The sequence below is a fragment of the Tenrec ecaudatus genome, chromosome 16 (genome assembly GCF_050624435.1).
Source record: "Tenrec ecaudatus isolate mTenEca1 chromosome 16, mTenEca1.hap1, whole genome shotgun sequence".
Lineage (NCBI taxonomy): Eukaryota > Metazoa > Chordata > Mammalia > Afrosoricida > Tenrecidae > Tenrec > Tenrec ecaudatus.
In genome coordinates this window covers 4,952,118-4,976,308 of record NC_134545.1, presented here as the reverse complement: position 1 = coordinate 4,976,308, position 24,191 = coordinate 4,952,118, and the positions used below count along the sequence as shown (strand labels likewise).

The 24,191-nt window shown below is 51.5% G+C and overlaps 1 protein-coding gene across 1 annotated transcript in view; it reads left to right on the top strand.

Moving 5' to 3' along the window:
• Positions 1–5,911: 5,911 nt before the first annotated feature.
• The window catches only part of DNAH10 (dynein axonemal heavy chain 10), a 129,485-nt gene continuing 111,205 nt past the window's right edge, over positions 5,912–24,191 (top strand). The window contains exons 1-10 of the mRNA XM_075534629.1: positions 5,912–6,088; positions 6,664–6,894; positions 8,566–8,756; positions 10,590–10,788; positions 11,511–11,705; positions 16,794–16,964; positions 18,019–18,195; positions 19,934–20,059; positions 21,301–21,473; positions 22,707–22,858. Coding sequence (XP_075390744.1) covers positions 5,912–6,088; positions 6,664–6,894; positions 8,566–8,756; positions 10,590–10,788; positions 11,511–11,705; positions 16,794–16,964; positions 18,019–18,195; positions 19,934–20,059; positions 21,301–21,473; positions 22,707–22,858 — 1,792 coding nt within the window. The remainder of the gene's footprint in view (positions 6,089–6,663; positions 6,895–8,565; positions 8,757–10,589; positions 10,789–11,510; positions 11,706–16,793; positions 16,965–18,018; positions 18,196–19,933; positions 20,060–21,300; positions 21,474–22,706; positions 22,859–24,191) is intronic.

Genomic DNA, 24,191 nt, shown 5'->3' with positions numbered 1-24,191 from the left:
TATTGCATGCCTATAGAAAAACCGAACACCAAACCCATTGCCACCCTGGGAGACAGTGGGACTGCCCCATAGGGTTTGCGGGACGTTCGATCTGTTCACAAGCAGACCGCCACGCCTCTCTCAAGCAGGGTACCTGGCAGGGTAGAAAAACATTTTGTTGGTCGCTGAGCGCTTCATTGCTTTCCCCTGGCTCCTTCTTACTGATATTGAAGCCACGCTGGACCCACTGATGTCAGGACAGAGTAGTGCCAGCCCTGTAGGGTTTGCAAGACTATGATCATTGAGAGCCGATGGGCACCGCGTTCTCTTGCCAAGGGTCTGGTGGCCTCAAGTGGACCAGCGGCTGGTAGGTTCAAGTGGATGGAAGGTTGTGAAATACTCTAGCTGGTCGATTCTTTGGGTCTCTGCTCTGTGGCCTTGAACAGCGAGGAAAGAGTCCACTAACTTTACCGTGCTTACTGCGCCGGTTCTAGTTTAGCTGAGGGAAGTAAATACATAGCAAATGCAAACCTTGTCAGAGGGGGCGCCTTTGTTAGCAAAAGCCTTTAGGAAACTGTTGCCATGGTGGAAAAGAAAATGTAAGCAAACACTTGCCGTTTCAACATGGTGCCTGTGTAGGAAGGAGCCTGGTGGCGTGGTGGCGGCGCATGCTTGTCTGCTAGCCACAAGGTCAGCAGGGGAAACCAGCAGCTGCTCTGTGGGGACACGAGGAGGCCTTCTGCTTCCATACAGAGCTGCAGTCTCAGAACCCCACAGGGGCCAGGTCTACCCTGTCCTACAGGGTCACTAGGTAGTCGGGGTTGACTCTATGGCAGTGAGTATGTGAACTGATTGTCCTTAACAAGTGGCACAACCATCACCAATATCTGTCTCCTACATCTTTCATCACCTTTCCATCTCTCAGTAGCCCCTCAGTGATGACTCTTCATTCCCTACCCGCACCCTCTTGTCCTCATTGTCCCTGGTAGCCCCTAATCCACTCCCTGTCTCTGTACATGCACCTGTTTATGAGATGCCAGACAGGTGGGCCAGACTGCACCTGCCCCTCTGACTGATTGCTGCCCTGCAGTCAGCAGCACGTTTCCTGAGCTTGAGCCCCAGCTTAACTTTTCACTGGTCCAAGGCAGGGTTCGGCCACGTTCAACCGTGTCTTTTCAAAGATCCCACGACTTTGTCTGTGAACAAAGGGGCTGAGGGGCCGGAGAGCAGAGCGCCAAGCCTGGCATTTAGCCAATGTTTCTCAAATGACTTCTGTTCTTGTTCAGCAGTCGGCCTGGGTAGCCCGGATCCTCCACTCAGGTGGCCTTGAACGTGTTAATCCTCTCACAGGCAGTGCTAACCCACCACAAGGAGCCAGTCAGGGTTGGCTTCTGCTACTCAAAGGCTGCAGATTGGGAAGGATGTCGAGGAGGGGGGGGGAGGACATGTGCCGTTCGTTGGGCAGAGGGGAGTGTTCTCCGCTGCTATCTTGCGTTGGCCTGACTCTTGGGCTCTGTCTCTGTTTAGAGGCAATCTTGGAGGCCAGCGACAAGAAGGAGGCCATGGAAATCATGCCGGAAACGCTCGAGTATGGCATGATAAATACCAACATCCTGCATCTTCTCAGGGATGTCGTGGGCCAGGTAAATGTGGGCCCAGGGAGAATGCAGCCCCTGAAAAGTGGCGGAGGGCCACAGGCCCTGTGCACCCCACAGCAGCCCTGCCCATGCCAGGCGGCAGCGTGGACACTGAGGGTCCAGTAGAAAGCAGGGCTGAGGCACTCCTGCACTCCCAGAGCACACGTTAGTGGGAGACCGCAGGAAACAAATCCATACAGGAAAACAGCATCCCTGCAAGTGCCCTGGGGGCAAACTAAGGGTGGGGGATTGGAATCCACCCCGAGGCATGTTGGAAGAAAGGCCTGCCGACCTACCTCCTTAGCGTTCCCCTCGGAACACCCTATGGAGGGACATCCTGCCTTGGCACGTGGGGAATTGCCAGGAGTTGGAATGGACCCAAGCAAACCAACTCAAACTCCCTGCCAGAGAGCCGGTGCTGACTGGAGAAGGCAAGCGTTTTGGGTTTGGTTTAGGTGGTAGTGGAGGGCTGTTGTGCTGGGCTGGGCAACCTGGAGAAACAAATCCAGTGACACTCATTTGTATAAGAAAGAGTTTTACAGCGAGAGGCAATCTTATAGCAAGAAGACATCCAGCCCCGTCCAACGTAAGTCTCTAAGTCCCACGCCAGTCCCTACGTCCCTCTTAGGACGCATCGCTGCAGGTTGGTGACGCTGAACAGTGAAGCAGGTGTATCAGAGGTCAACGGGGGTCAGGGGTAGAACCTCACGGATCTAAGTCTGGTGGAAACATGACAGCGTGTTGAAGCTCCCGGGGTTGGACAATCCCCATGGGCTCACTCCTGGAGGTAGGCAGAGTCCCAGCAGGCAGGAAGGTGAAGGAGCAGAGAGAGAGGGAGGTTACAGCCTCTTCCCTATCAGAAGGCACTGCCCCCAGGAAGGCATCACCGGGCTGTGACCTGACTGACGGGTTGGGTTGCACCCCTGTGCTTCCACACAGTCTCGAGTTGACTGAACATTGGCCTGCCGCAGTGTCCTCAACTAGATTTCAGACAGGCGGTGTCCCCAGGACTCCTCTTTTTCCGTTCATGACATGGGTGTTGCCGAGTTACGGTTAACTCACACACTGGCGCCACTGTCTTTAACTTCTCAACTGCCGACGAGTCAACACTGGTGGCCACGCTTTCTGGGTCAAACCGCTGCCAGCAAGTCGATTCTGACTTGGAAAAAATAATCCCCAACCAAACCCCTTGTCATTGAGTTGATTCAGACTCATCATGATCCTAAATAAGAAGTCCAGACACCAAGTCTTTTTTTTTAATGGAATTTCTTTCTATTTTTTGATAAATTGTTTCATTGGAGGCTCTTACAGCTCTTATAACAATGCTTACATCAATTGTATCCAGCATATTTATACATATGTTGCCATCATTTGCAGAACAGTTTCTTTTTATTTTCTTCCTATAAATAGTTCTAGGTCTGTTTGTTGGCTTCTACAAGTGTTTTCCAGTTGAGGCTCATGGGGTGCCACACTCTGTCTCTAAAATCTATTGTCGCTATTTGCCGCCCCCTTAGTGTTTCGTCCCAGTGTGATGGGGTCAGATTGGCACAATTCACACACTGTGTCTCCAGTGTTGTCCCCCATAGGGCTGTGGTTCAGTGGACATCGTGTTTTATGGTGAGGTCTGCTCCAAGCAGGAATATCGTCCTCAGGGCTTGATGGGCCAACAGTTTCTTTCTACTTGAGCCCTTGGTATCAGCTCCTCTCTTTTTTTCCCCTCCCACCCTCATGACCCCTTGATAAATTATAAACTATTATTATTTTCATCTTATACCATCTGCTGTTTCCCTTCACCCACATTTCTGTTGTTTGTCCCCCTTGGGGGTGGTTATATGTAGATCATTGCGGTAGGTTCCCCCTTTCTCCCTCCTTTCCCCTACCTTCCCCCTACCCTATGGTGTTGCTACTCCCATGATTGTTCCTGAGGGGTTTATCTGTCCTAGATTCCGTGTAGCAAGAGCTAGTTTGCATGCTCCTGATTTGTAAGGTAGAACTGGGGTCATGATAGTGTGTGTGTGTGTGTGTGGGGTCATTAAAGAACTAGAGGAATGTTGTATGATTCGTCTGTGCTATACTGCACCCTGGCTGGCTTGTCCCTTCCTTGTGACTATTCTGTGAGAGGATGTCCAATAGTCTACAGATGGACTTTGGGTTTCCACTCTGACTCCCATTGTTCACATACATATGATTGTTTTGGGTCTTCTGATGCCTGATACCTAGACCCATGGACACCTTGTGATCACACAGGCTGGTGTGCTTTTTCCGTGTGGGGTTTGTTGCTTTCCTGCTTGCTGGTCACTTGTTTAACTTCAAGCCATTAGCATCCAGATGCTTTATCTTCTAATAGACGGGCACCATCAGCTTTCTTCACCACAGTTGCTTATGCACCCATTTTGTCTTCAGTGATTGTGTCAGGAAGGTGAGCATCACAGAATGCCAGGTTATTAGAACAAAGTGTTCTTGTGTTGCGGGAGGACTTGAGTAGAGGCCTAATGTCCATCTGCTACCCTGATACTTAACATATAAATGTATGTACATAGATCTATATCCCACTCATTATATATTAATATATTTACATATATACACGACTATATTTATACCTCTATGAATAGCTTTTGCTTCTTAGTTCTTTCCTGTTTCCTTTTACTTTCCTCCTGTCCCAATATCATGTTCGATCTTCATCTGGCTCTCAGTAATTCCTATCAGTTACATTGCACTTGATCAAACCCCACCAAGTGTTCTTCACCCTCCTTGCCCATGTTTTAGATCATGTGTTTTTCCCTTTCCCCTGGGTTTTTGGGCAACTATAAGTCTTTAAGGGAGCAGACAGCCTCAGCAGCTTTCCCTCTGGCAACTGCTGGAAGGCTTGAATTGCTAACCTTGTGATTACCCCACAGCTGTTGTCTGAAAACCCACTGCCATCGAGTCAGTTCTGACTCATAGCAACCCCATAACTTAATTTAACTCACCGCTGTTGAGCCAACTGTGGCTTTTGGTGGTCCTACGAGACAGGGTAGGATGTCCCTGTAGGCTTTCCAGGCTAACTCTGGACAGGAGTAGAAAGCCTCATCCTGCTCTCACAGAGCGGCTGATGGTTTGTGGACTGCCAGCCTTGCGGCGGCAGTCCAGTGAGTAACCACGACACCGGGGCTCCTTACAGCACCCCCATGGTGCGGTGGGAAAGTGCTCTGGAGAGCTTCCCACCTGAAGCCCCGGCAGATGAAGATCAGGGGCCGGCACGCCTTTCACAACTGGACCAAAAGATGACCTCATCGAAAACCAAGGAGAGATGAATGCTTCGTGGACTGCGTTTCACTTGCATCCACAGTCAACCTTCATGGAAGCAGCAGCCAAGACATCCAGTGGGCACTTGTGCTCCACAAAATCTCCTTCAGGTGTTCAACCTGCGTGAAGACGTTACTTAAGATGCAAAGCCGTGGTGTTTTCAGACTCACCTGTGCGTGCGGAAGCTGGACACCGGGAGAGAAAGACCTTAGAAAAATGATTGCATTTCAGTGATGTGGGCAGACTACTGAATGTACCAAATCTGTCTTTGATGAAGGACAGCCAGAAGGCTCCTTAGAAGCTAGGATTTTTTTTTGGGGGGGTGGGGTTCACTTAACTTTGGACATATTTTCTAGAGGAACTCAGGAAAAGGACATTATGTTCCATAAAGTAGAGGGTGAGAGAAAAAGATCAAGACTCACCTGCCCTTCCACTCGCCCCTCCCAGGTTGGCGTGTAGAGAACCAGAGGCAGTTGAGGGGCAGGGGTCATTGAGGAGGATGTTGTGCAATACACTTGGCCTTCCAGGTTTTCTTGCCGGCCTTGTCCTTCAATCAGCACAAGATGGATACCAGCGTGGGGTTGGCAGATGGCCCACACATTTCCGAGAATGACATGGGCGTGGACCTGCCCAGTGTGTCTGGGGAGACGGTGGAGTATCACAGCGTCCAGCTGATTCGGGATGAGTTTCTGATGAACGTTCAGAAATTTATCAGTAATATTCAAAGGACCATGCAGCAACTTGAAGGTAAGGGCTCTCCCTCTGCTCCTTAACGAGCCCAAACCAAACCTGCTCCTGGGGAGTGCAAGGTGCAGGACAGCGTAGAACCACGCCGTAGGGTTTCTGAGGTTGTACGTCTGTACCGAAGCAGCCTGCCTCATCGCTCCCCGGTGGAGCGGCTGGTGGGTTCGGACCGCGTCACGGGGAAGGGTGTGGGATTTAAGGAGACCGCTCACGCCCTCAGGAGCTTTCTGTTTTACTTTGTGACAACTCTCGCCCGCCCACCCAGCATGGCTTTGACTCTCCTAGGCGAGATCAAGTTGGAAATGCCCAGCATCAGTGTGGAGGGAGATGTGGCCGAACTGGCCGCTGACCATGAGATCGTGGAAGTCTTGGAGCAATGCGTGATCAATTGGCTGAATCAGATCTCCACAGCCGTGGAGGACCAGCTACGGAAGTCACCTCAGGTTAGTTAGGCTTTGCTTTCTAAGACCCCCGAGAAAGAGCCCGGCGTCTAGAAAGCGGCAGGGTTGCTACTAGGTGACCTCCTTGGAACATCAGAGGAAACACCCTAAGGTACCACCTTTGGGCTTTCTGGGGTTAGTAGGTGACCCGATTTGTGCCTGAGTTAAGAAAGGTATTGGGGTGAATTAGCCAGGATGCTTGGGCTACGAAACCCCAGAAACGGGCACTGAGCCCTGGAGCCAGGCTGACTGCAGGTAGAGTTTGACCAGGCTTCTGGTTGGGCTTTTCTGTCACCCTCTGAGACCCTTCCCCTCCCGGGGTTGGGGTGTGCGTGTGGAGGTGGGGGAGTGGGGCGGGGCAGGGCGGGGTGGGGACAGCTCTCCTTGGCACAGCACAGTGTGCAGAAGCAGAGTGTGTGCCTGTGTTGCTCATGCCCAGGCAGAACCCTGCAAGTCACTGGGCAGGGGACGCAGCGCAAAGGCTGTGCTCTGGCCCTCACCCAGAGCAGTTTGGAAACGAGGCATGGATGCCCTGCCTCCAGGGATGGCAGTTGTGTGTGCCCTTGACACCCCCACAGGGTAACGGCCCCTTGGCCGAAATTGACTTCTGGAGGGAGAGGAACGCCACCCTCAGTGCGCTGTACGAGCAGACGAAGCTCCCCGTGGTCAAGAAGGTCTTGGACGTGATCAAGGAGTCGGAATCCCTGCTGGTGGCCAACCTGCCACCGGTCCTGACGGAGATGTTCAAGTTCCACATGGAGGCCGCGGACAACGTGCGCTTCCTCTCCACCGTGGAGCGCCACTTCAAGGTGCGCCATCCCCGCGGCCTCCCGCACCCCCAGGCCAGCCTGGTGAAGCCCTGCAAGAGCCCTCCGTACAAACAGACTTACGTAGTCTCTGTATGGATAGGTATTCTCTATGTGCGCATGTGCATGTTTGTGTGCATACATGTACGTACTTAATATACAGGTACGCATAGATCCTAGGTACACATTGAGCAAAAACCCACTCGCTTCTTTCCAGCAGACTCTGGGAGCAGGACAGAGAAGAGCGCCTGTCCTCTTTCTGTCCTTACCCCAGCAGCCTGCCACATCTTTCTCCCCTGGATTCAAACTGCTGACCTTTCTTGAATAGCAGCCTAATACTTGACCCACTCCACAGCAAGGCTCCCATCTCAACATTCATTTGCACCCCCACAAAGGCCCCTCATATAGACTGTGTTAGACAGGGTTCTCTAAAGAAACAAAACCAGAATGCTAATAATTATATATATACGCACACACACATATAGATATATATATATCACATAAGAAATAAACAGTTAATTAAATTGTAAAGCAGTACAAATGGCTCAGTGCAACTCACTCTCGTGAGACAGCTGTGAGACACTGGCAGTCCTTTAAGTCTTGAGGGCCACCCGGTGGTCCTCTGTAAAGCAAGCAATTCAGGCTATCTGGGTACAGGCAGCAAACAGCAAGGCAGGTCCCCAATAGTCAGTCAGATGACAGGGGCCGGCATCCCCAGCTCAAGAGATGTAAATTCCAATGGTGTGGCGAATCAGGTCTTGAAGGAACCTCAATTTACAGTGACACAGTCCACGGGTTAGGTGTCCCACAGGTAGTGTAGCTTGTAAATTGAGGCACAGAACAAGCAAGGCAGCCGCACACTGGTCCAATGATCAAAGAGCAAGAGACAAAAAGGCGAGGCTCACCGAGCCATTTATCTCTCTACCCGTCAATTAATCCCACGTGTGTTCACTGGCCAGGTTGGCACAATAAACGTTAATCTCTAAATGTGTGTGTAGCATTGTGGGTTAAGCATTGGGCGGTGAGTGACAAGTTCAATGGCTCAAACTCACCAGAAACTCTAGATCAGGTCTCTGTGATTTAGAATCAACTCAATGGCAATAGGTTAATTGTGGTTTCTATGGTGGTATGTGTGTACACAATGATACACCCCATGTCCTATATATTTATGTATATATATACATATAGTCTATATATGTATAGTACACCCTTTCTCTACATACATGCAAACGTATATATGTCTATATAGCCATATTTCCCAAAGTGGGCAGTACGGCTCCCTGGGGCAGTGCCGGAACAATTCCAGGGGGCCGTGAAAGCAGAGACCTACGCTTTATCCTGGATTATGGGCTGTAGTACAAAAGGTTTTAATTGCCAGGGGCGCTGAGTAATTTTATTCTGAAAAGGCCGTGGCAGACCACATCAGCTGGGATCCTTAGCTGTGTAGGCCCCGAGGCTGCCAAGCTCCTTTGCGAGCAGCCAGCCTCGTCTTTCTGCCGCAAGTTCAGTCAGCAGCCAACACTTCACCTTGCGTCTGCTTCTCCCGACGGCTTTGCTTGCTTTCGCTGTGAGCCTCGTCCACCACAGGGGCCAATGCCACCCCGCTCCTGTGGCAGAGACCCTTGTCCCTAAGGGAGCCCCCCCACCCCCCCAAATGCCCGCTCTCTCCGTTAGAACCTCACCCATGGCTCCGGCTTCCAAGTGGTCCTGGAGACGATCCCCTCGATGATGAGCGCCCTGCGGATGGTGTGGATCATCTCGAGGCACTACAACAAAGACGAGCGGATGATCCCGCTGATGGAGCGCATCGCCTGGGAGATCGCTGAGCGCGTCTGCAGAGTCATCAACCTGCGCACCCTGTTCAAGTGAGCGAGCGGGGCGCGCCCTGAGCCACACATCCCGTGATGCATCCGTGAAAATCATAATGTGAATGAGGGGGAGTGCGGAGTGGAGGCCCAAAGCCAATCTGTAGCCAATTGGACATCCCCTTACGGAAGGGGAGAAGACGGGCCAGTCTGGGCGCAGTATACCACCGATGAAACATACACCTTTCCTCTGCTTCTTTAATGCTCCCCCAACCCCACACCATCATGCCCCTAGTTCTACCTTACAAATCCGGCTAGACCAGAGCATGTGCATGGGTACAGAGCAGAGCTGGAAACACAGGGACTCCAGAACAGATAAAACTCCTCCAGACCAATGTTGAGAGTAGCCATACCAGGACAGGAAGGGGAAGGTGGGAGGAGAAAGGGGGAACTGATCACAATGACCTACCTATAACCCCCTCCCAGTGGGATGGACAACAGACAAGGGGGTGGGTGGAGACATCAGAAAGTGCAAGACATGAAAAAAAATTTTTTTTAATTATCAAGGGTTCATGAGGGAGGAGGGAGGGGAAAAATGAGGAGCTGATACCAAGGGCTCAAGTAGAAAGAAAACGCTTTGAAAACGATGATGGCAATATATGTACAAATGTGCTTGAGACAATGGATGGATGGATGGATGGATTGTGATAAGAGTTGACGAGCCCCCAATGAACCGATTAAAAACAAAAGTTATCTGACCAGTGACTCTCAGCAGTCACGGACTTGTGCGTCCACCTCCACAGTCAACCTGAGAGCATTCTCCTCCCCGCAGAGAGCCATTGTTGGCAGTCGCCACTCCAGCCTCCACCCCTAACCCTAAAGCCCACTGCCCTCCAGTGGGTCATGATTCATGTCCACTCTATAACCAAAAAACGGTCATCGAGTTGATTCCGACTTATGGCGACCCTGTGGGACGGGGTAGAACTGTCCTGTGGGTTTCTGAAGCGATAACTTTTCAGGAGTGGAAAGCCTCGTTTTTCTCCCGCAGAGCGGCTGGTGGTTTCAAACTACTGACCTTGTGGTTGGCAGCCCATGCTTATCCCACAGGATCCCCAGGGCTCCTTCACCCCCAACCCTCCTACCCTCATGAACCCTTGATGTTGTTATTTTTTCTTATCTTTTTTACACTGTCCATTGTCTCCCTTTACCCACATGTCTGTTATTTGTCTACTTTGGGAGAGGGGGGGGCTATATATCCAACCTTGTGGTGGGTTCCTCCTTTTCCCCCTTCTTCCTTGCTGACTATCCCCCTTCCCTCATGATATTGCTACTCCCACTACTATTCCTGAGGGGTTTATCTGTCCTGAATTCCATGTGTCCAGAGAGCTCTTATCGTACCAATGTGTGTTCTCTGGTCTAGCCAGATTTGTAAGGTAGAACCGGGTCTTGGTAGTGGGGGGAGTATGCATTCAGGAGCAGAGCTTCATTCTTCTGTATGACCAAATATGCCTCCACTGTCCGTGTGTAGGCGATTCATTTTAACTAAGGCCCTCTTCCTGAGTTAGCTTTGGGGAGGGGAACCTGAGGGATCCCAGTCCTGAGCTCTGGGCGCCTTTTCAGAACAGCCTCGAATGACCGAATCCGAGGCACTTGGTAAAAGAACAGCCTGTCTAGATGAAATCGATGTCCACATCCTGGCATCGTGGTCACTTTGCACCTGGACTGCTCTCACCGCCATGGACCTCCAGGCTGGGACCCCTTGCAGCTCAAGCAGAAAGGTTTCTGGGAGACCACCCTCTGCAGGTGGTGGGCAGGCAGGCAGACAGATAGGCAGGGGTGGACTGGGCCCGCTGGGTCCTTGGCTTGCTGCTGTCACGGGCACTCTATTCTCAGAGAAAACCGAGCCACGGCACAGCATAAGACCTTGGAGGCTAAAAACACCCTGACTCTGTGGAAAAAGTCCTATTTCGATGTGCGCGCCAAGATCGAGGCTTCGGGGAGAGAAGCCAGATGGGAGTTTGACCGGAAGCGGCTGTTTGAGAGGACAGATTACATGGCCACCATCTGCCAGGATCTCTATGATATTCTGCAGGTGGGGCCTGGGGCGCACCTCCGGTGGGGTGTGGGGTGCTCCTCTGGGATGTGGTGAAGCAGCGGCTCAGTCTGCCCGAGGGAAAGCAGCTCCCTTTTGGGGAGATGCTGGGGCAGGGGCTGACAGGAGATGCTGGGGCAGAGGCTAGTGGACATGGTGTGGCTCTTGGACTGTCACGAGGGCCAGGAGCTGGACTCACATTCTCAGAGTCCCTCACAGCAGCCACACGCACCCTGGGTCCCTCGGTGAGACAGATGTTCAAGGCGCTTGGTGGCTAACTTCAAGGTTAGCAGTTCAAGTCCAGCCAGGCAACAGGGCCGGTCAGTTTACTGCCATATACTCTGGCATTGAACGTCCCTGGAGCACCGCTGCTCTCTGACACATGTGGGTCGCCCTGGCAACAAGGCCTCTTGAGAAGGCAGGAGTCAACTAGGTGCTCTGAACTGCAAGTGCAAAGACCCCGAGGCAGCAGGAAACCTGGACTGGCAAAAACCAGTGGGTTGGGGATGGTTGGGAGAGCAGACAGGCCCTGGTGTGCAGACCTTGTGGGCTGTTCCCAGCTGCCCGAGTGTCACCATGCACTGGCAAGGCTCTTTGGGCTGGGTGGAGGCCCCGGGACAGGACTCTTGCCTACTACAAGGAGACCCAGACAAAACCCCGGATAGCGCCGTCCCTCAGACATGGAAGGTAACCCCCACTTTGTGCTGTGCTTGGTTGCTCAGGTGATAGAGGAATTTTACAACATTTTCGGCCCAGAGCTGAAGGCCGTGACCGGGGATCCCAAGCGCATTGACGATGTCTTGTGCCGGGTGGACAGCCTGGTCAGCCCCATGGAGACCCTGACCTTCGATCCCTTCAGCATCAAGTCCTCCCAGTACTGGAAATATGTCATGGACGACTTCAAGATTGAAGTTCTGGTGAGTAGCACCCCTCCCCCCCACCCCCTGTGCCTCCATGTGGGAAGTGGGCCCTGTGTCTCCCTCCTGGGTTAAATTGGTTGGGTTATGTAGTTTTTGGGGACAAAAACCAGAGACGTATTATCTGCTTATTTGTTTTATTGTTTTTTTTAAAATACAAAACAAAATGGGAAGCAATTCCCCAAATGGAGTCACTTTCAATTGAACTTGCCACAGTGGTATTTGTAAAACAGTGGTTCCTACACACGGGCCCGCCTGCCTCTGTTGTTAGGGACCATCGAGTTGGCTCTGACCCATAATGCACCCCAGAAGGACACACTGTCCAGTCCTTCGCCATCTTCACACTTGTTCCGACGCTTGAGCCTGTTGTGGTTATGTCTCAATCCATCTCCCCGAGGGTCTTCCTCTTTCTCACTCCCCTCGACGTTCCCAAGCATGATGCCCTTCTCCAGGGTCTGGTCTTTCCTGACAACAGGGCCCAAATATGTAAGACAGAGTCTTGCCTTCCTTGCCTCTAAGGAGCTTCTAAGACAGACCTGTTCGTCCTTTTGGCAGTCCATGGCTCGTGGCTCGTTCAGTATGCTCTCCAGCACCAATTCAAATGCATCGATTCTTCTTCTTCTGCCTTCCTGATTCAGTGTCCAACTCTCGCATGCATACGAGGCAATTGAAAGTACCATGGTTTGGGTCAGTCTCACCTTAATCCTCAAAGTAACCTCCCTGATTTTCAACACTCTAAAGAGGTCTTGTGCGGCAGATTTGCCTCCTGACTGCTGCTCCCATGAGTACCGATTGTGTACTGATTGTGGATCCGAGCAAGACGAAATTCCGTGACAGAGCTTATCTGGTAGAGCAGGGTATTGACTTTGTGCAGGGGCTGGGGTGGCACAGAATCGACCAATTGGAAGCAGCCTTTGGACTTGGGAAGTGTTTAGGTGATGGAGATGGGAGGGAGCGGGGAGCTGGGAGCAGGAAGTGGACCTCAGGTGGTCGGAACATCAGCAGTGGGGGAGCAAGAAGGGCAGAAAGAACAGGCTGGGGTGGAGGAAGAGCCCAGAGAGCAGCCTGGAACTGGATGGCGGTGGCTGTGTGGTACCTTCTTTAGGCGGGGATCCAGCTCGTAGCGACCCCTCTGTCAGGGTAGACCTGCCCCATAGGTAGGCCTCTCTGTCAGGGTAGACCTGCCCCATAGGTAGACCTCTCTGTCAGGGTAGACCTGCCCCATAGGTAGGCCTCTCTGTCAGGGTAGACCTGCCCCATAGGTAGACCTCTCTGTCAGGGTAGACCTGCCCCATAGGTAGACCTCTCTGTCAGGGTAGATCTGCCCCATAGGTAGGCCTCTCTGTCACGGTAGACCTGCCCCATAGGCTTTTTGTATCTGTAATCTCTTCTCAAAAACTTCATGTGAGCTTGCTGAAAATTTACAGAGCATGTTGGTTTTCCACCCAGCACTTCGTACACGTTTTTGTTCAGTGCTCTTGATCGCCAGCCCCACAATGTGATAGCACTCTCCCACGTCCTCCCTGTGTGCCGAGTCCTTAGTTCCTTCTGAGCTTTGTCTCAGGGCAACGGCTGCCCGCTTGGTCTGGTTGGTGCTGTTGCCCACCTCATCGGCCTGTCTATCGTCTGGCTGCGAGTGGAGCCACACCTGTAATCTTCCACAGGGACTTTCTCCCATGGAGCCAGTAGGTGGGTTTGAACCACCGGCCTCTCAGTTAGCAGCTAAGTGCTTCCTCATTGCTCCACTAGGCTCCTTGAGTAGGCAGTAGGAGGAAGTAAAGGTAACAAACGAAGTGGAAGATAACTTACAAAGGACTTTGAGGGCCAAGGTACAGAATGAGGCTTTATTTAGTATGTAGTTGATATGAGAGTCGCCGTCAACTCTATGGCGGTGAGTTTGGGTTTTTGGAAGTCGCCATTGAGAGGAGCCCTAGTTGTATGCTGGCTCCTCATTGGGCTGCTAACTGCAAGGTCAACAGTTTGAAACCATCAGCTGCTCCTCGGGGGAAAGATGAGGCTCGCTACTCCCGGGAAGAGTTATATTCTTGGAAACCCACATGAGGACAGTCCTACCCTGACCTATAAGGTAACTATGCATCGTTGTGTCAGTCCGGGTGGACTAGAGAAATCCATAGACACTCCTACGAGTGTTAACATAGGGCTTTATATCAAAGAGCAATTGTATATTGAGAAAACACCCCAGCCCAGTCCAGATCTAGTCCATAAGTCTGATATTAGCCCATTTGCCTGATGCCAGTCTATAAATGCCCCTTCAGACTCGCGCAGCACCTGCAGTGACGCCGAGTGCAGGGAGGTCACAGGCCAGTGGGTGGGAGGTCTTGTGGGGTCCCACTGTGTCGGAGAGCGCTGTCTGTGTCGGCCCACAGTGCCTTTTTATTTCAGTTTTCTTAGCGCTGCCATAACAGAAATACCCAAAGTGGTGGCCATACAGACTTAGTTATTTTCTCAGAACTTGGAGGCCAGAGGTCTGCATTCAGTATGCAAACTCTGGGGAGCGCTCGCCCTTGGCTCTGGGGGAGACGGCTTCTTGCCTCTCTAGCCCGCAGTCTCTGGCATTCCTGGCTGTGCAGGATGCTCCCCAGCTGCCTCAGTCCTCTCCAGAGTCCTCCTCCCGTGTTCCGTCTGCTCTTTCCTGTCTCAAATGCGATGAGCTCAAGACAACGCCACCCCCACGGGGCCTGGTGGATGTAGCCGAGAAAGTGACACCCCAACTGTGATCACAACTACAGAGATGGGGGTTTCAATTCAAAAAGCACTTAGAATGTGTGGGAGTTACACAATTTCATGTCACTTGATAAAAGAATGAAGGGGTGGCATCTAGCCTGCCAGTCAGGTCACGGCCTGATGATCCCTCTTTGGGATGTGGTCTTCTCATGAGGATTCTGGGGACTCTTGTCTCTTGATTCTGCCACCAGAAGAGGCAGGCTACTTTCTCTCTCTGTGTTTCACATTCCTGTCGGCAAACCACATGGAGCTGATGGCAGCATGGAGATGCTTCCGCTGCTGCTGGATCCACAAGACTTCCCACCCACCGACCTGTGATCTTCCTGCACTCAGCATCACTGTATGTGCTGAGTGAGTCTGAAGAGGAATTTATGGACTAGTATCAGACTTACAGACTTGATCTGGACTGGGCTGGGATGTTTCCTCAATATACAATTGCTCTTTGATATAAAGCTCTTTTTTAAACACATAAGAGTGTCTCTGGATTTGTTTCTCTAGTCAACCTGGATTAACAGAATTCCTAACAGTTACATGCACATTACAGGATCCCTGGTGGCATAGTGGTTATGCTTCAAGCTAACCAGCAGTTCAAAACCACCAGCTGCTCCTTGGGAGAAAGAGGAGGCTTTCTAATCCCATAAAATCCTTATTATCGTCTTGGAAGCCCCCAGGGGCAGTTAGACTCTGTCCTATAAGTTCTCTGTGAGGTGGAATCAACTCGAGGGCAGTGAGTTTTTATACACATTATGATCTTAGCTTATTCTCAGCTTCTGTTTTATCTGGTGTTACTATTTTTAAATCTAATCTTCATCAAAGCCATTTTTTTCAAGCAAAAGAGTTTGTAATACAAACAAAAACCACAATCTTATGTGTAACTCTTTCCACCTCATTCCCGTGGCCAATCATCATGATTCTAAACATTTCTTTTGCCATTTGCTCCCATATTTCCTAAAGGACATGCCAGTGTGATTGTAGTTGATCAATTACTTTTGCCCAGAGGAGGTAACCCTGTGACTCCTTTTGCTCTCTGCCACCTGACAGGGTCTTACCATAGCGTTTGGTTAAGTCAGTGGACAGTGTTTGCCCACTGAGTCCAGGTGACTGCTGTCCCAGAGGCTAAGCAGCCTATCACCACTATCTTTCCTTTCTGCCCAGCCCACCAGCCTCCCTTTCCTTTTGGAATATGTCATTGTGTTTTGGATGAAAGTTTAAACAGCACATTGGTTTCCCACTCAACAATGTGTACACAAATCATACCCTACAACAGTGGTTGCAACCCCAGTCACATGTCAGCACTTTCCCCACTTCCCCCCTGCCTCCCCCAATTCTACCTCCAGTTTCCCGGCTTCTCCAGCCTTCCCATCGTTGTTTTTGGACAAAGCTGTCTGTTTGGACTCTTAGAGTTGATTGTTCTCAGGCGTACATTTCTCAGGAGTGTTAATTATTTGACACGTCTTATTATTTTGCAGAAAGATAACTTCCCCTTCCCCCTCCCCTGCCTCTTCCTCCTCCTTCATTTGCCTGGTGACTTATTTACAGGCTCGTTGGTGTCTGTCAAGGTTTAGGCAGTGGTCCACGACAGGGCACTTAACACCCAATGCAAACTCTCCAAGACGTGGGAGCAATCGCTTATTGTCGTGATATAAAATTTAGTGGAGAGACAGACAGCTCTCTCAGAGATGATCCGCGTGACATGGCGTCTCACACAGAACACTTACGGAGAAGTGGGCCTGCTCAGTTCCCTCCCGTGCTGCTCATGGCCCCGCCGAACCCCACAGCCACTATTTCCCGGTGGCCTTCCTCGCCGGAGGTTTCACAGTCTTCCTGCACAATGTTACACGCCTATTCTCCTGCTTCCAAGAAACCCTGGGCTGTCTGTCTGTCTTCTGTGGTTGTCTCTGCTCCCCCTTTCCTTTGCTCGTGTTAGTTAATTTCTGGTAAAAAGATTCCATCTCTACCATTTTGGCCTGGTTGGGGTGGGGTGGGGGCAGACGAGGAAGCAAATGTGGCTCATCTCCCATTTTCTGTTGTATGCCAGCTCCCATCAGACACAGTATCACATCCACCTCTCTTTAATATACTCAAACATTGAATTGTATGAAACATAAATTATGTATCAATGAAAGTTAAAAATTAAAAATAAACGTCCATCACTTAGGATGATGACTTAAAAAATAACTTTTTCAAGAGTTAAAATCAACAACAACGACAACAAAAGTAAAACCCATCCCAGACGCCCCTCGTTTTTCTCGCTCCACCTGGTTTTGCAGAACATAGGCTTCAGCACCAGGCCTGTGTTCTCGACTTAAAGCAACCTTTTTCCTTCCTTTTTGCGGAGAGCAGGTAATTGAGAAAGAAGCGAAAAGTTTTATCGATGAGTCTTTCAAGACACTGCGCTCCGCAGAAGCCGCTTTCGACATGCTTTTAAAATTTAAGCACATCCGCTCCCGGGAGGCTATTAACCGACAGATGATGATGAAATTCAATGACATTCTCGACCAGTACTGCAAAGAGGTAGGGGGCCCTGGTGGCCGTCCTAGCCAGGGAAATGCTCCGGGGGCTGGAGAATAACGAATCAAGCTCCTGATCTTCTTTCCCGGCCTAGTCCAGGGCTACTCTGGAATTTCCTCAGACAGGTGCGTCATGGAATGAAAAAAAGCCCTCCCTTCCGTTGAGCAGATGTAGACTCCTAGTGAGTCTTTCTCCCTGGGAGTTTCCCTTGGGGCTCTCCAGCTGCGAGCCTTGCAGCCCATGTCACGAGCGACAAGAAATCCCCAAACTGACTGCCCTCGAGCCGATGCTGACGCATGGCGACCTAACAGGACAGGGTAGAACTGCCCCTGTGCCTTTCCGAGATGCATCTGTTTCTGTCAGTAGAAAGCCCCATCTTTCTCCCATGGAGCGCCTGGTGGTTTTGAACTACTGACCTCCTGGATTGCAGCCCAGTGCATAACCACCATGCCCCCAGGGCTCCTCATGCCACAGGATACAGGCTGGCAAAGCTTGTCTCTCATGTGGTGCGCCTTGGTGAGAATTTGCCAGTCGGCACAGCTTTATATCCTTCCTAGTGATGAACCACCGCCTTCGTGGTTGTAGTTACGGCGACAGCTGACCACGTGGTTGGGAAGACCGTGACTCAGTGACCTCAGGCGACAGGGGAGAACTGCCTGGTGGAGCTTTGTAGGCTGGGGTCTGTTTCCCACCTTTCGGTTACCAGCCCAGGGCTTAGCCATCGCCCTCAAGGCTCCTGATTACTCTGCCTGCTCTGCGAGTGCCCAGATAAGCCTATAGGCCTGGCCACAGGCCGGGTCTAGAAAGGACTTTAGGATTTCTAATAATGTAGACAAATGTAGTGTCCACGGTCTTTAATTCTAAAGTAAAGCGGGGTATTAGGTGTTGAGCCAATGGGGGGGGATGGCAAGCGTAAGAAAAGATAGTAAATGATGAGAGTCACGAACCCCCCGTTTTGTAACCTGGAGTAGCTCTGAGCCTTCTCCTCCTCCATCGTGGGCACTCACATGAAGCCTTTCCTGTGTGGCTCACAGCGCATGCCTTGACCCCTTTCCAGATCGACATCGTCAACAAACTCTTCATTCAGAACCTGGACAACCCGCCGCTGTATAAGAACCACCCTCCGGTGGCAGGCGCCGTCTACTGGGAACGGTCGCTGTTCTACCGGATCAAGCACACCATCCTGAGGTTTCAGGAGGTCGAGGAGATCCTGGAAGGCGATCGGGGGAGAGAAGTAGGTGGCCTGGGCTCACCTCTCAGTTCCTAGGGCTGGGCCTCCCTGACATTGCCCTGGAGAGGCGTGTTCCACCCATGCAGCCGTCAGTGGGAGAAGCAGCCCCATGTTACCTTCTTGCTTTCCATTTCGAGGGTCTTTGCTGGTCTGGCCATGTAGGATAGGCACTAGGCTGCTAACTGTGGGGTTGGCGCCTCAAACCCGGCAGCCACTCCACAGGACCAAACACCTACGTAGCGTTGCTATGAACAGGAAAAGGAGGGCTGTCATGGGTTTCACGTGGGAAGTGACCCACGAACTAACTGCCAAGTCAGCAGTTCAAGGCCACCCCTGTGCTCCCCAGGAGTGAGAGGAAGCTGTCTGCTCCTGTCAAAGGTCACAGGCCTGGAAACCCACCGTGGCAGTTCTGTCCCATCCTGTAGGGTCACTGTGAGTTGGAACCACTCGGCGGCAGCCAGTTGGGGTTTGGTTTGGTTTCCTGGGCCCCTGATTCTGGGCTCACACTCAGAATGACCACATGACATCATTCAGTTTTTGGGAACTGTTGCTAACAGTACACACAGCCCAATAGGTACCAGTCTACCAGCTCCGCGGCCTTGGTGACATTCTTTAGGCTGTGTGCTGTTCCCACCCTTCTTTGCAGGGCCGTTCCTCAAACCCCCCCCCCCCACAAGATCACACTGCCCCCCAGACGGGTTCCTTGTGAGTTGCTGCTGACAGCGCCATCCCGTCGAGGTGGATCTTAAAAGAGCACAGTACTCAAGGCAGACCCTCTTCATGAAAGAGACCAACGTAGTGCTTGGTTTACAGAGGGGCTGGGGAGACTTGGGCTTCAGGCTTAGACGATAGTGTCAGGGTGAAGGCTTCAGAGGCTCGCTCACCCAGCCCCGGGGTTCCATAGATACGGACTGGGACATAACACACTAGTGCCTAGGACACCCACCGCATGGACGACATCTTAGTACACACCCATGTCAGTGTGTGAGATGAGGGACGTAGACTTCTCTTTTTGCACGTGTGTGGTTCCGCTCTTTTGTTGTCTTGTCTCACCACCTCCTTTTCCCACCCGTGGGCCCTTTGCTGTCTAGCAGGGCTTGCTAGACTGTCCTGTAAAGGTCCAGGGAGTAAATGGTTGAGGCGTTGGGGTGGTACATTTCATGCCTTAGAGAACCCTCATGGCTTCTTATTCTGTGTTGTTTTCTTGTGTGTGTGTGTGTGTGTTTTAATAACTATGGATCCTTACCACGTTAGAGACTAGAACCGAGAAGTTTTCAAAGCAGGTTACTTCTTAATTCCTTTGGAAATGCTGCGATTGCAGCAAGATAGCATCAGTCGATACCACACAAGTGAAAGGGCCACGTCCCAATAAAACTTTATTAGTTATGGATCCTGACATTTGCATATACACTCAGTCTTGCACATGTCAGAAACCACGCCTGCTCTTTTGATTCCCATACCCCTCTTCCACCCCAATCATTTAAAAATATAAAAGCTCTTCTTAGCATCATAGGTATCAAACCCAACCCATGGACCCTGGTTTGCCAATGGTGGGGGGACAGACGGCTCTCACAACAGATCCCCCCAAATTCGTGTTCATAGTTCAATGGTCAAGCGCATAATCCTTTCCAAATCTCATCTACGCCCTTTCCCAAGATGTGTTGAGAAGCTTACTTCAGAAGCTGAGATGATAGAGTGTTATTTCCAAGGACAGAGGGACCTTTGCTTGACTCCTGGGCAGGTGAAGCAGAAGTACCTGGAGGTGGGGAAGAGGATGAAAGAGTACGAGGACCAGAAGTATGAGCAGTGGAAGGAGTCAACAGAGCAGACACTGCCCACGCTGATGAAGAAGAGCCTGCTGACTAAGGTACAGCTCTCTGGACCCTTTACTGCCACTGGCTGCCAGCTACCCTTGAGCAGCCCGAGCCCTGGGGACCCTGCCAAGCAGAGCCCACTCTCTCCACCACCTGATCCTCATGGAGTTCACCGACTGGTTTCCTACGTAGACCCCTGGGGCTTCCTCCTAGTCCATCTCGGTCTGGACGTTCCACTGAGCACTCTTTAGCATCACAGAAGACAGGTTGGGGGCCTTGCAGGAGGGGTGTTGGCGAGGGAATCGAGCCTGGAAGGCGAGAGTTCAGCTACAGAACCACCAGTGGCCCCTAGCCCCATGATAAGGTGGCCGTGGGACATGATGGTGTCCCTCATTTTTTGGAGGTCTGATTTCGTTGACCCTCATTCGTGAAGTGGGTAGGTAGGTGGGAGCTTCCAAAAGTGGGCGGAAAATTTCTATTCTTCTCCCCCCCCCTTTCCTCCCTGAACACTTGGAAGCCCCTTCCTATTTCCAAAATCGAAGAGTGGAAAGGGCAGGGATCGATTGGGGGGCTGAGGGGGATCAACTTGATGTCATAATTGGGAAGATGAGTGGGACCCCGGGAAGATCTCTCACATCTTAGCCTAACTCCGAGCCTCAGTTTACCATTTACGAACACGACTTGGCTCAGACGACACAGTGACGTATAGTTGAACCCCGTGAAGCAGCTGATAACATGTTCCACGTCATTCATCCACATACTTTCCACTGGGCCTGGCACTTAGTAAGTGCTCACGACGCACATACTAGGTAGTTATCAATAGTAGTGATCAACGTTGTCATTAGAAGGAGGGACAGCATGGCCCTGCGGTTTCTGATGTCCGGAACTCTCAAGTCCCTGCCCACATGAGAGACCTGTCGGAGCCTGATCCGTCTGTATTCCTTCCGAAGAGACATCAGCCACCGAGCAATGGGCCCCTCTTCACCCTTGTTGAGTCTGCTCAGAGTGCCCACCTTCGTGAGCGCTGGATTTTTACACCTGTGGTTCCTCAGTTTTCCAGCGCCAGTGACTGAATCACATTCTTTGAATGCTGAGTTTTCCCAGGGAAACACACATTCCAACAGGCCCAGCTCCTTGGTCTGAGAGGGTCTCCAGGTCCCTGCTCATCCTTATCTCCTCTGCTCTTAACCTGGCTCAGCAGAAAGGCCTGGCCTCTGACCCAAGCCCCCACGAGTCGGGGTCCGTCGGGGTGGGTTCTCACGCGGCGCACCCTTGCGGAACGTCTCTCCCACAGTCGGTTGCCGTCAACGAGGAGGGCACCACATCTGAACGGGGCACGATATTTGTCATCAACTTTTCACCGGTGCTCAGAGAGATCATCAACGAGACCAAGTACATGGAGCAGCTGGGGTTCGTGGTCCCCGAGTTGGCGAGGAATGTGGCTCTGCAGGAGGACAAGCTCCTCAGGTGACATGCCTCTCCTCCCGAGCCAGGGGGCAGCTTCTCAGGCCTGGGGTCCTGCCAGTCTTAGACATGGCAGACGAGACCGTTCACAGCCACCAGGATAGAAGTAAAAATGGACACAATATGATTAAAAATAGATGCCAGTCCTGTACACGGGCACAGATCAGAGCTGGAAACACAGGGAATCCAGGGCAGATAAACCACCCAGGACCAATACTGAGAGTATTGATACCAGGAGGGGAAGGGGAAGGTGAGGGGAGAAAGGGGGAACTGATCACAATGATCTACATGTAACCCCATTCCCAGGGGACTGGACAACGGAAAACTGGGTTAAGGGAGACAGCGGTCAGTGTAAGACATGAAAAAAAATGATAAATTATCAGGGCGCATGAGGATGGGAGGGGAGCGGTGGGGAGGAGGAAATGAGCTGATACCAAGGGCTCAAGTAGAAAGAAAATGTTTTGAGAATGATGATGACAACAAATGTGCTCGACACAATGGATGGATGGATGGATGGATGGATGGATGGATGGATGGATGAATTGTGATCAGAGCTGTAAAAGCCCCCAATAAAATGATTTAAAAAATAGATGCTAATCTATTAAAAAGGTATTTATATAGCCATTCACTAAACATAACAACGGTAAACCTATTACACATTAATGTAAGTAGTGGGTTGTTTTTTTTTGCTTTTTGTTTTTTTACACCCATGAAAAGGAGTATACTTTCCAAAAGGCAGAAGGTAGTGAGGAGTGTTGCCTTGTTTAACTTTGGGGGCAAATCTCTTGATCGAAGTTTTAACTGCTTAGTGGTCTTTCCTGACCCTGACCCGTAAGTCAGCAGTTCGAATCCATCAGCTTCTCCGTGGGGCAAAGGTGACACTCTGTTCCTGTAAAGAGTTAGTGAACTAGGTAAAGCTACGGAGACACTCACTGGATTCATGGCTCCTGGGGGTATGGCAGGGGAAGTCTGGTGAGGGGGGAGGTGGGGAGCTGGTAACAATGAGGACAAGAAAGGAGATGTGAATCTATGCCAACGGAACAGTTTTCGTTGCCTTTCAAAGAGAGATGGACAGCCTTGGGAACCCACCGGGCAGTTCCGCCCTGTCCTCTCGGGTGGTGTGGGGTCAGGATGGCGGTGACGCTGTTATTCTGCGGGAGGATCCACCAGGCCGGTGCGCTTTGTGCGGCTGGAGCGGTCCTCCCCTGGAGCCGATGGCTCTCGTGTGACCTGCAGGTACACAGACGGGATACAGCGCATGCTGGAGCACTACCACCGGCTCCTGGGGACGCTGAACGACGCCGAGTTCATGCTGCTCGACGACCATTCCCAGGAATTACTCCGCGTGTTCCGATCCGGATATAAGCGGTTGAACTGGAATTCTCTAGGTACTGTGGTTCCCTGGGAAGCTAAAGTAACCCCTCTGAATCGTTCCAGTCTGATTGGCGAGAGAGAGAATGTGTGTGTGTGTGTGTGTGTGTGTGTGTGTGTGTGTGTGTGTGTTTCACAAATGACAGTTGAGGGTCAGGAAGGTGCACTTTGTGGAACTCAGAATTAGAATCAAGGCTCTAATGTATTGGGGTTGGGGGAGCTGCTGCCTGAAAGTCTTAGCTGCCATACATGACACAAGTACTGCAAGCAGGCAGCTTGCACAGCAATGAACTAACTCTGATTGGTTAGGAAGCTGGGAGCTTGGATTCAGGGCACCAAGCCTAAGGGGCAGGTTTTCTCTTGCTGTTGGCTCTGGGGGAGGGGCTCTGGCCCCCGGTTCTTTGTCAGTGTTCAGTGTCATCTCTCCTCCCCACCTGTGCTGCCGGCTGCCCAACAGGGGGAGTGAGAGGCTCACCTCACGGGTGACCTCACTGCCATCCCTTCTGAGTCACAGCCACCCGCCAGGACAGGGGAGAACTGCCCCCGCAGGTTTATGAAATTGCAAGTCTTTGCAGGAGTAAACAGCTCCATCTTTCTCCCTCAGAACAGCTGGTGGGTTTGAACTGCCGACCTGGTGGTCAGCAGCTCCATGCATAATCCACTATGCTACCAGGGCTCCTTATCCTTAGGCATAAAAATGACAAAACTCCAACCTCATTGCTATTGAGTTGATGTCAGCTCACAGCGACCCTACAAGATAGGGCAGAACTACCCTGGTGGTTCCCAAGACTATAGCTCTCTACGGGAGTAGAAAGCCCTGTCTTTCTCCCAGATCCACAGGGAGAAGTGCGAGGATTTGCAGCACAGATCCCTGGCGGGGGCATAGTTTAATCCTTAGTCAGGGTGAAGATAAAACGTGACCCACAACTTCTTCCCCTGACCATGAAGTGCCCCGTACCTTTTGGAGCGAATGTTTTGATTTCTCCATAATTGTAGGCTGGCCTGTAATTGTGAGCAGCTCTGCAGAAGCTCCCGAATGCCCTTTCCCAGCCTCCCCCCTCCCCGAGGTGACTTCCTGAGTGACTGAAGTCACTTCCCAGCCGGGGGAGCGCAGCACAGTTCCATCCATCAGACAAGAGCTTCCCTTTGTAGCTGCCCTCACCTTTACCCCTTTCACCAAACCCAAACCAAACCCTTGGCCCACAAGTTGCTTCCAGTTGATAGCGTCTTTCCCCCATGGAGCGGAGGGTGGGCTTGAACCGCCAACCTTGTGCCAACTTTGCTCGTCTACAACGTCACGATTCCTGCTCCAGTAGCGTAACAAAGAAAGCTCATTCCCAAATAGAGCCA